Consider the following 13088-nt stretch of genomic DNA (forward strand, 5'->3'; position numbering starts at 1 on the left):
AGAATGGACAGGAGAGGTTTGAAGAATAGACAGATGGATTGATATGAAAGGAGATACAGAGAGAGATGGGGTAAAGAAGATAAAAGATAGGGACAGGAAGAAATGGGAAATTGGATGGATGGAAGGAGAGATAGAAAAGATGAGATTTGAAGGAAAGAAAGAAGGAAGATGATGAAGCAATTGAAAATGATGTGAAAGGGGATATAGAGAAAGAGAGAGGGGGATGGAGGGGAGAAGATAAAATATAGTGATAGGGAGAAATGGAGAGTGGATGGAGATTGGAAGGAAGGTAGGAGAGAGAGAAGAAATTGATATTTGAAGGAGAGATGAGTGGAAGATGAAGCAATGAAAAGTTATATGAATAGAGATACAAAGAGAGGGGGAAAGAAGATAAAAGAGTGAAAGGGATGAATGATATATGGAGAGTGAATAAAGATTGGTGGGAGAGTGGATGAAGAGATAGAGGAAATGGAGATTTGAAGGAGACATGGATGGAAGGAGATGAATCAATGGAAATGATAAGAAATGAGAAAGAGAGGGGGGGGGGGAGAAGGTAAAAGATAAGTGAAAGGGAGAAATGGAAAGTGGAAGGAAGGTAGACAGAGAGATAAGAGGACATGAAGATTTGAAAAAGGATGGAAAATGATAATGGAGGGAGAAAAGGAAAAAGAACAAAAACAATTAATATATATACATTTCTGAAGCATGCACATTCAACGTGCAGAGTGCAATATGAAGGGGATTTGTGCACTAGGCTATAGGAGGGTAGTACAGAGATACACACTGCAACCAAGCACCATGCATTTCATATCATATAAGCCCGACGCACACTATGCGATTCATTGCGATCCAAATTTCAAAGAAATGGCAATAACATTTGAGATGAACATTCCAGCCGATAAAATTTTAGCAATCAGAGTTCAGAATAGTTGCACGAACTACTGAAATCGAAAATCAGTCTAGTTCGAACCTCCCTGAAGGAATAAAAGCAAATTCAATTTCAAATCATAATGATGTCCTCATCGGCTGCGACTTGAAGCTGATTTGGACTTTACTCCGACCACAGGGCTTGCGGCAAAGCACAATTATGATTTCATTTTTCTGAGTATAATAATGCCGAACTTCAATTAAAATAATTTTACTTCTTGGAACCTTCACATTTAATGCAAAATGCGAATATTAATAAATCGCGTCGCATCGGATCGCATAGTGTGTACTGGCTTTACACAGTGGCGTATCCAGGATTTTGAAATAGAGGGGGCACAAATAGCAAATTTGAAAACTATAGGGGGCACAGACGACAATTTTCAGTGGTATTAATATGTGTGTTCAATGGGCTATTTTCAAAATATAGAGGGGGCGTGCACCCCTTGGTCCCCCGCCTGGATCCGCTACTGCTTTATATACCACATTCAAAATGCTACTGTATGATTGGTGAAAAGTGTATCATGTGATATTATAATGTAGGATTATCCATCAAAAACACAACTATTACTTCGGATTGAGTTTGTTCGATTTTTGTGTGTGTTGCAATTGGTAACTAACTTTTGCCTAACATACATGTATATCTTGTGAGATTCATAGAAAACCTGCAAATCAGCAAAAATATGACCTGCAAAAAATATGAAAATATATATTTAAAAATGGTAAAGCAAGATGAAGAATGAATATAAGTCACGTTGGGTGCATTGCAAAATCAACAAGCAAAAATGAAATACTGGCAACAAAAAAACACATTGGCAAAATAATTTTTTTCATAGAGTCAAACACATGTCCCCATTTTCTGCTGAGCTAAACTGTTGATGTAGCTTGAAACTATTTTCATGAACTATTACCTTCTTCTCAATAACTTAATTTGCAATTACATATAGCGTATTGTAGAAAATAATATCTTATATAAGATTTGACACAAATTATTTGTTTTATTATGAAAGGTAGCTTAAAGGGCTCGTTCGTACTATTACTACCTCTAATTCTACTTTGACGATTACTACTACTACTACTACTGCTGCTACTACTACTACTACTACTACTACTACTACTACTACTACTACTACTAATACTACTACTACTACTACTACTACTGCTGCTACTACTACTACTACTACTACTACTACTACTACTACTACTACTAATACTACTACTACTACTACTACTACTACTACTACTACTACTACTACTACTTCTTCTACTACTACTACTACTACTACTACTACTACTGCTGCTGCTGCTACTACTACTACTACTACTACTACAACTACTATGGCTTCTGCTACTACTATACTACTACTACTTCTACTACTACTACTACCACTACTACTACTACTACTGCTACTGCTACTACTACAACTACTATGGCTACTGCTACTACTATACTACTACTACTACTATTACTATTACTACTACAACTAATACTATAACTACTACTAATACTAGTAATTCTACCACTACTACTTCTACCGCTTCTTCTCCTACTCATATCATTAGTACACTTCTAACAGTACTGCATTTTCCATCACTCTACTACTAGTACAACTACTTCTACTAAAATTATTTAGAAATACTTTTCTTTCCACTTCCCTATTGATTTCCTTGAATAATAAATTAATTTCATTTTTTTTTATCATTAACTATCCTGAATCTTATTTATCACATATTTCCAATCTTAGATCCCTTTAACAAACACCAACGCCACTGCTAAAATAGTGAGTGAAAGTGATATGATTGCTATGAATGGTAATAAATGAAATGAAATGATTTAAATAAATGTATATATATATATATATATATATGAAGTGCATTCAATCTAAACAAACCAAGGAATTCATAAATGCGGGAACTGCAATCTACTCTGAAAGTAAGTAGTTTCTAACTTTTCTTTAGAGAGTGAGAGAAAGACTTATCACACCGCTCTCACTCACAATGACATCTTCATGATTTAATCTGTCCTTTTCACAAACACCAGGGGCCTAATACACGGAGGAGTTGGATTCAATAACACTAATAAAATGAAACAATGGAGTTGCATTTGATTGCATTTATCTGCAACAGGCCTTGAATTTATAACTTCTAAGGCCTGAATTCTGAAGTTGGGTTCAATTTAAACTCTGGTCCACAGTTGTGGTTTAACTATGGAAAGCCAATTGAGACATAAATCTCTAATAGTAGTTGTTCAATGTATCAGCTAATTTAACTCTTAAATCATTCTTAACTGCCTAGGAAGGATAAATAAGATAATTGTCTTCACCATTAAAGAATTAAGAAAGAGCACAGTAAACATAAGAAACATACCAAGTGAACAAATTTTGACATGTTTGGCTTCCCATAATTTTAGCACAGAGTTAGAGTTCAGAATACGGGCCTACGAGTCACAGGGCTCAACAGCCATTTTCAAACCTTGCTTCTGCTTTTTTTTATTTTTCATTTTTTTTAAACAATTTTTATATTTCTTTGTTTTTGTTTTTCTAATTTGATGAAGGGAAGAATTGCTTTATAATGAATGCAACACAATGATTTAGATGTACATGAATGTGAGTGAAATAAAATATTTGTGGGATTCGCAAAATATATTTTTATTTTCAAAGGGCTTTTCCATGCAATAATTTCAACACAAAACATGTCTTTTTCCACTTTTAATTCATACTTTTGTGGTGTGTAAACTAAAATCATACCTGTAAATTTAATTGCCTGAATATGCTTAATCATATCAATATGTTTAGAATAGTTACATTTTGGAAAAAAAAACGCATATTGTTTTTTTGCTGACATGCAAGACGTAAAAATAACATACTGAATATATACAGAATAGAGTCTTGACCATTCACATACAAATGGTTCAAAAGAACGTATCCATACAATTTCATCAAGAATTTTCTGTTCTGATTACTACAGGTATGATTTTCAGATCATAAATCCATATCAAACCAAGATAAATGATATTTAGAAAAAGTAAAATTGCATAGAATAGCCCACAGAAGAAGTGAAGTGAAGTGGAACAAAAATGAGTTAAAAAAAAAAACATCAAGTGATTTCATCTCCATTTGAAGCATACCTTTGGTTTCGTCTATTAGCAAACCAACAAGACGTTCGGGGAAAGCGATGGAATTCGGAATGACACAAAAAATTGCAATTATAAAATATATGCAAAAGACACTGAGCATAGAATGAGGGAATAGGGGAATAGCAAACTGGGGTTGTTTCATGAAACACACAGTCGCTGATTTTCACTGACAAAGTTGCTCTGAGCCAATCAGATGTAAGGATTTCAGTAGCTTAAAACAATAGTCGGTGAAAATTGCTGACCATTTGATTCATAAAATGCCCCCCTGATCTAGAAGCTGGGAGATTTGGGGGAGTATACAGTTTCCATAGAGGGCGCCATGCTTTTTCTTACAAGAATGGAAGTCGACTTGAAAGAACCCATGCAGAATATATATATATGCAAAAACCAGACTGGGTATACTTGCAGGGTTTGAATGGATGCATGAAAAAACACAAAATTGATTTGAAAGACCCAGCGTTGATTGATTTAAGATAAGCATCACTTTTGATTTGATTTGTTTTGCTTTTTTTTTTTTGGGGGGAAGGGGTGGTCGTGTATTTCATTGCCTTATTTTGCCTAGGAAATGTTCTTTTGGGTGATGATTTTGGTCATTCCTATTTTTCTTTCACTTAAGATATTGTCTGCTAATAGCAGCATAAATAATGTTGATATGACTTTTGCGTTTTACCTTTTTTTCTTTTGAGGGGGGAGGGCTGTCCATTGATTTTATTGCCTAGCAAAAGTTCCTTTTGTTACTCAATTTGGGGCAGGCCTATTTTTCTTCACTTTACATATGGCCAGGTGATATCAGCGTCATGAACGATGCTAATTTGATTTTTTTTTCAGGGGGGGGGGGTCATTGATTTCATTGCCGAGCAAATGCTCCGTTTTGTGCTGATTTTGGTCATGACCAGCTAACATCAATGGCACAAATGGTGCTGAAACCTCAAAGCCACTAACACTTGATCTTTACTTCATGGGGAGAGGGACGGGACTGTTGTTTTCTTTTTCCCAGCAAATTCATTTTCGGTCATGAATTTCAAACATGCCATTTCAAATTTGGGTACGGCCCGTTAATAAAATAGCATGGACATATTTAAGGTCTTTAAGACAAAGTACTTCCCTCATGCCCTTTGTTTGTTTGTTTTGCAGTGGGGGGGGGGGGGATTTTTATTCTTTGAACAAAGTCTGTTTTTGTTGATAAATTTTGAGCATGACCGTTTTACTTAAGGTATGGCCAACAAACATCAATAGGATGGATTTTGTAAAAGATTTAACAAATGTGTTCAGATCATCCAAGTTAGGTCCGATAAGTGACTATTGAAAAATGTTGATATCCAGGCCATCAAAGGATAAAGAAATGAAGACATATTTTTCATGAACCACAATCATGGAATGAAGTCATTGTGGAGACAATAAAACCCTAAAGAAAAAATGATAAAGTCTGTTAGTTCTCTGCCACTGGTCCATATATAATGATAAGATTTTAATCAATGATTTATTATGCTATGGTAGAGTGTTATTGAATCAATGAGCTTTGAGAAAAGAAGGGCATAAAACCTAACGGCGAGTTGAGGGAATGTGTCTACATGGTTTATCAATTGTTAGCGTGAGCATCGGATCTCTTTGGTGAAGTCTTTGATGCTGTTTTTTTTTTGTTTTAATGAGCCGAGAAAAAATGAATCAAAGTGGGTCCTTCACCTCTGCGACAGGATGAATTACCCCGGTGTCTCTCCTCTTCTCTCTCGGTCTCCTCCTGGAGAGGGCGGTGTTACTGGTGCTATTCTTCTTCAAGGCATCCTGTTCCTTCTCCCGCTCCTTCGCCCGCTCTTTCGCTTCATCAGTTGCTGCAGCAGAATCAAGAAAATAGGTGTTCATTCAACATGAATTGAAGCATGATTCGCAAGTCAGGAGACAAACAACATTTTGTGTTAACGTTTGCTATCAGTTTAATAGACTATATGAGAATCTATTTGTTAATTTATACAGTAAGAATTGCTGCTGGAGAGTGAAGAAACATGACTCCATTTATTGATATATGGAGTAATGATCTAGACATAACTTGATGTCCTGTCAGAGTCATGTTACCTCAGTGATGAACTGCTTTACACATTGTTATGAATTATTGTGGAGTTCCTCAAGGGTCAGTCAAGTTACCACTCTTATTCCCTAAATTTGAATGCATGGCCGTTTATGAACAAACCTGATTTATCATCCCTGTTGGCTCTCCCTAGTCTTGCTGTGGCTGTAGGGGTACTGCTTGAGTCTGAGGTTGTGCTTCTACTCGGTCGCGCCACAAAGGTCATTGTCTGAGGTTCCTCTGGCTTATCATCCTGCAGTTACAAGGAATATTGACAATCTCATTCATCACGCCAATTGTATGTTTTGAATCCTCATTACAAACTCTCTGTAGTTCTCCACAATCCAACCCACCCTCTCTCTCACATCACATTCAACCCAAAATAACCCACTGCATCCCCCAATACACATCCTTTCAATTATGTCATTTACTGGTCAGGGAATGATTTTGCTTTACAAATTTGAATGGCATTTTTGGTCATACATGTAAGAGAAAAGCTCTCAACTAAGTAATGTACAGTCCTATGTCAAAATATGCTATACAAAAGACTTTATGCATAGCAGTCTATAAAAAATGTGGAGCAAATTGCGATGCAATAACAGGAAAATTGTTCCCTGCTGGTAATCACCACTCACACTCACATAACACATCCATTTACTGAACCCACTAACCCACTTTCTCACCCACATATCCCATACACTCACACTTATTTATCATATTAAATCCCCGAACCATTAAAAAAACTGAACACACGTAGCCCACACACTAACAATGAAACACACTCACATTCAACTGTTAAGTCAACTTACACACTCAAACATGAACATATATGATCTCACTGGGTGATTTCAAGTCTGGTGTTGGCCTTGGTGTTGAAATTTGGATTGCTTCCCCTAGCACCAAAACTTACTCAGAGTTTGTAAAACTGATCCATATCACATTATTGACATCTCATTAGCTATAGGGCTAGAAAACTGCCCTATCCAAAGTTGCAAGGCACAAATTAGCAACCAACTGCATTGATTTTGGATGTAACTCAGACTTGCAATAAAATATCAGTTTGTTGCAACTACCCTTTTAAACAATAATGTGTAACATGAATACTCGGCCATGTAACATGACAAATATATAAATATCCAAATTGTCAATTGTGTAACTGTGGGTCTACATAACATTATAAACAAGTTACAATCGATCATAAAAAAAGAAACAGATTAAAGGTGTATGTTGCAGAGCCCTTGTAAGAATTATTGCAACAGTGTAATAGCTGTTTGCCAAGTGCATATACTTATAAGTGCAAGTAGTTTGTTTATAAATGGTGTTCTAATGATATAATCAAAGTACAATGCATTTTCAAAATGCTCATTTGGTATAACCATGCAAGTTTACATGCCAACAAAAAGATGAAATTAAAAACAACATAAGTTCACCATATCATATTGATTCTAAAAAAGTAATCAATCTTAAAGTTCAAAAGGATTTTGAATTCAAATACTGCTACCATGATAACCATCACTGAATGTCAACAATGACGAAATACCATTCACCAAAATCGGTTAAATACTCCATTCTGATTGGCTAGAAAGTATAGTTACTATAGTAATTGTCATTGAAACACAAGTACTTCATTCCGATTGGCTAGGATTTTTTTCATTGACAACTTGACAGTTGCATAAGTAAAAATACTTTCTATCTAGATAATCAAAATGAATTATTTCACTTAATTCATCAGTGAATGGTATTATGTCATTGGTGACATTCAATGATGGTTATCATGATAGCAGTCAACTTGACAGTGATGACAACCTTTAGGAAACAGTGCCCCATATCACAAAGGTTTGCAATCAATCACTAAACGGCAACGGCCAATCTAGATCATTGTTACATGCACATTTGCTTAAATATACGATGAGTAACCAACTGGAATTATCGTTTCAAAACCTGAATTATCGTTTCAAAATCTCAATTGATCGCAAACCTTTGTATTACTGGGCCAAGGTATCCACTCTAAAATGTGATCAAAGCATGAGACACAAATTATATACATGATGCAGATGAAATCACTCTTTCATTCTATACACAGCCTTACTGCCTACTGGACCACTTCTTGATTTGAATGCACAAGATGTAATCATTCTGATAACAAGTTTGTCAATCATTCAAAAAATCAGCTAAATAATATTTTTGATTGGTTGTCGGATTTCCAGATTTTTAACTTCTCATCTTCTTATTTGGTAATCATAGAACTTCTATTGGTTAGATCTTGCAATCAAAAGTGACCGTCTTATTGGCTGCTGGTGAACGTCAGTTTGATTGCACAAGTTTGCAATCAATCTTTCAAGAACTTTATACAACACAATTGTGATGAGGCATTTTGTAACACTGAGCTTTTGAGAATAGTGCGTACAACATAATCAAAATAAAAAGCAAATTATATTATTTTATTAGTTTTGACTACACACGGACTGGAATTCTAATTAAATAATTGTTATTTCTAGCAATCACAGTTGGTCATTATTGGCTGTTGGTAAACACCAGCATGACTGAATGAGTTTGCAATCAATATCTTAAATTCTCTAAACAACTTTTAAAAACAGAAATGAACAATTGTGCCATTGATGATGCAGTTAGTCTCTGTTGCATATGAAACTATTTTGTACAACATAAATCAAAATAAAAAGTAATTATATATTTTCTGAGTTTGACTGAAAAATAAAAAGAATTCAGGTTGTATACACAAATTCTGACCACAATGATTGCAATCAGAAGTGGCTCTCTTGATTCTTATTGGCTGTATGCGAATCTGACTGCAGGAGTTTGCAATCAATCTTTCTAGTTATTTTAAACAACATAATCTGATGATTGTAATGTTGATGATGCAGTTAGTAACATTGAGCATACGAAACTATTTCTTTACAACATAAATAAAAAAAAAAAAAAGTTAACATTCATTCAAATATCTTGAAAGCCTGGGTATTTGAAGGAATATTCAAATACGCAAAACTTCGAATAGGGCTCCATTACACAAAATTTAGCAATCCATCGTAGAAAATATCCCACAATTCGGTGGATTCACAATACGGTGCGCCATCTATTGGTTGCAGCTGACAGGGCAATTTCTAACTTCGGGGTAGACATCATGCGCAGGCAGCGCACAGTGCTATGTGGCGGTGGTGCTTCAAAAATGAAAATCATAATGGCAACGGTCTAAATTTTGCAAATATGCAGCAAATTTCTCTCCCACCCCCTGGACCCTGGTAAAGAGCATAATTTTATGCAGACTGGCCGAATCGCTTTGGCCAGTGCAGCATATCGGCGCATGCATGCGCGCAACAGATGTCAACTTTTTCCCACAAGGCATTGCGAATTTCGACCATTCCGCAGCAAATGATAGGTGGCGCACCGTATCGTGAATCCACCAAATTGATTGCATTGATCATAATGTAATATCAATCGATCTTATGATTAATTGCTAAGTTTTGTGTCACAGACCTTGCTGTTAAAACATGTTATTATGAAGCTTACTGTAGATGCAGAACCTATTGGATGCATAAGTCACTTATGATCCATCAAGATGCAATAATGAACTGTGAAAACATCCTGCAATAACATTTGCATACTTTTCATGTCAATGAATGTGAGGTGTTTTACAAAGAGTTAAGCTTTACCTAGGGCGCGTTGCAATTGATTGCAAATTTCAATGCATCAGGGTGCTGTTTCAAAAAGACACGTTACAATAACAAATACACAATTTCTATAACAAGTTTACTATCAGCCAATCAGATTGAAAGATTTTAGTAGCTATAAAATATTATTGTAAATTTGTTATTATAACTTGTTTTATGAAATGGGCCTCTGATATATCAATTTCAACTCGTAGATCCATTTATACTTTTTGCTGCAAGAACAGAACAGCAATTAATGGCAAATTGCTGATTAATTGCAAGACTTAATATTGATTGCAGCTCATACATTGTAGAACGAACCTGTAACTCTTTGAAAACACCTCTTGCTTTTATAAACCACTCTTCTATTGACTAAACTGCCCCATACAACCTAACATGCATTTGATATGACGTTGACGTGCTAAGATGTGAGATTATGACATCTATTGTATCGTTTTACCTTATTCTCTACTGTAGAAGCTGATATCCTTGGTCGCAATCTTGGAGTTTCTTGTTTATTGTTTTCCTGCTCACGGGGTCAAGGGTCAAACAACACACCATCTCACCAACAATCATTTTACAAACATGAACATCAAGGGGCCCCGTCTTACAAAGAGTTGTGATCGATCAAATTGAGCACAACTATGGAAAGCTGACTACGCCACCATCTATACAAATGTAAATGTCCACCTAAACAGTTTCACAGGGTTCCCAGCTTTTCAAGAAAACAAAATTCCCTGATTTTTCCCTGATGAAGTTAAAAAAATTCCCTGATAATTATTTAAACCCATACCCAGTTTCGCATGTTTTCTATTATAGTTGTTGCAGTTAATTCATGTATTTTCAGTATAAAAACAATAATGTAAAACCATGGTAAAACTAATTAGTACCTCCATAACCAGTCATTCAATGTATATTGTTTTGATATGTAACAAAATACAACAGAGTCTGACTGACTACCATGCTTTTGACTTTTGGGCTGATCAAAATTCCCAGATTTTTCCCTGATTTGAGGTATTTTTTAATCAAATTCTGTCATTTTTCCCTGACTGGAAAAAAGTAAAATCATTTTCCCTGATGGGCTGGGAACCCTGTTTCATTTGATGAAGTCTCTTGCATGCATCACTCATTTCAATTAAGCATGCTCCTTTGCACGACATACAGACTGCATGAAAGCCCCATACACAAAGAATGATGACACCGACGGCTTTCCATAGTTGGTGTAATGATGGACTACATGCATGTCTTGTTCACAAAATATTATGACACTGATGGCTTTCCATAGTTGTAAATGCTTGGATCAAACACAACTCTTTGTGAAACAGGGCATATAACCACATTCTTATTTCAATATCAATGTCAAATAAATAATGAATGGTAATTTTTCTTACACTTATTCAGCAGTATTGAACAATAGCATTTAGCATTCTAACTGTATTATATTCAGTCTAACATGTTTTGTCTTCAAACCATCCTCGTTGGTTCTAAAAATCAATCGCTTTATGCAGTGATTTATGAATAACCCACTTATAAAGAACAAAATCAAAAGTAAAAAAAACACTCATTGTATACTTACAGATACTCTGTTATCTTGCGTCTATAGAAAACAGACAAAATAATAACCACATTGTTATCAGAATTTCCCCCATTAAATTTCATTCGAAGCATTTTGATGTTCAACATACCCAGGGCCCATTCGATTGACATTTCACAAGCTTTCCTTTCAAGCACAACCCGCCTAAATGTATGTCATAGAATCAAAATGCATTTCTTTATGATTTCAAAGAACTTAAAGTTTTAACAGCAGCTGGTTGCAATATACTTATATGCAATCAGTAGCAAACGAAATGGCAAATTTGCAATTGATAGGTAAATTCTAGCTATCACAAATTGATTTATAAGGTTTTGGGACCTAAAATTGATTGAATGATTCCTCGCAATATCCCTTGAAGCTACAATAGTTTTGAGAAACCCCAACCTTATGAGAGTAATATTTACCTTTGGTTCACTATTTTGTTTTCATGATTTTTAAAATCATGAAAGCTTGAAATCATCAAATTTCAAATGTGAATTTGAAATGGCTACTGAGGTAGTTGATAACTACAAATTTTTTGATAACTTAATTGAATTTTATATAATCTACTTGAAGAATAATTTATGAAACCCCAACACAATGGGTGATTTCAAGTTCAGTGTTGACCTTTTGGTGTTGGTGTTAGGTAAATTTTTACACGATTATAACACCAAACATAAAAAGATAAATTTTTACATGATTATAACACCAAACATAAAATGAAGATTGTCCCGAAAAGTCACTGACTAGTTGTTGAGAGGTCAATAATGTGATCTGGATCAGATTTACTAACTCTGAATAAGTTTTGGAGCTAGGGGAAGCAATCCAAATTTCAACACCAACACCAAGGCCAACACCGAACTTGAAATCACCCAATCAGAGTAAATATTTACCTTAGGTTCACTATTTTTCAAGGTACTGACGGCACTTTCTATATCTTCTGCTGAAACACCCTGTAGTGATGACATAAGGAAAAAACAAAACATTAGCAACATGACATTCAGAGTCCGTCATTAGTAAAGAAAAAATGTGTGTGAAACTTGACAAATAAACCAAATGAAAGATGAAATTTTGACTGAAAAAAATGTTTAAACATCATTAATGCTTGAAATCATAAAATCTACTGGTATGTGAATTTGAAATGGCTACTGAGGGAGTCGACTACTACAATATTCTTTGATAACTTAATTGAATTTTTTTTAAATACACTTGAAGAATAATTTATGGTTTTATCTCACATGCAAACTTTCATTCAAGCTTTCATCAGTCAGCTTCTTTGATTCTTATATATGTGTCTTTCATTTAAAAAAAATTGTCAGTAGGGTTGGTCTTTATTTTGATAACTACTGAATAGTATTTCAAGTGTAGCAGCAACACAGAGTGGATTGCACGCACTTGGCCTAATAGCAGATGGTCTAATTTTCAGATCGTGTTGTAATCATGATACAAAATCATGAACAGAAGACAGAGATTCAGTTTTATCCCAAATAATATTGGTGAAAGTATCTAACCCTTTGGGACACCAAATCATAATCTTAATAACCAAAATATGACAGGATTATTCTAAATAAAAAATTTATAGGTGAAGGTAAACAACCTTGAGGGACACCATCATGGAGAGACTAAATTGGTCCAATGGCCTTTTAGTTGGTACAAGAATAATTTGGTCTAATAATCACTTGGGCTAATTGTCATTTATTCCAAAACCAACTTTATCTAATTTCCATT

General features: G+C 34.9%; 1 protein-coding gene across 3 annotated transcripts in view; it reads right to left on the reverse strand.

Moving 5' to 3' along the window:
* LOC129283149 (protein phosphatase 1 regulatory subunit 12A-like) overlaps window positions 1–13088 on the reverse strand; it is a 101321-nt gene that overhangs the window by 1032 nt on the left and 87201 nt on the right. For all 3 annotated transcript variants that reach the window (XM_064114649.1, XM_064114650.1, XM_064114648.1), the window contains 4 exons: window positions 12254–12313; window positions 11364–11384; window positions 6246–6375; window positions 5744–5889 (listed from right to left, as the gene is read on the reverse strand). In XM_064114649.1, the coding sequence (XP_063970719.1) occupies window positions 5744–5889; window positions 6246–6375; window positions 11364–11384; window positions 12254–12313 (357 nt within the window). The remainder of the gene's footprint in view (window positions 1–5743; window positions 5890–6245; window positions 6376–11363; window positions 11385–12253; window positions 12314–13088) is intronic.

This window comes from Lytechinus pictus, unplaced genomic scaffold, assembly GCF_037042905.1.
Source record: "Lytechinus pictus isolate F3 Inbred unplaced genomic scaffold, Lp3.0 scaffold_20, whole genome shotgun sequence".
Taxonomy (NCBI): Eukaryota; Metazoa; Echinodermata; class Echinoidea; order Temnopleuroida; family Toxopneustidae; genus Lytechinus; species Lytechinus pictus.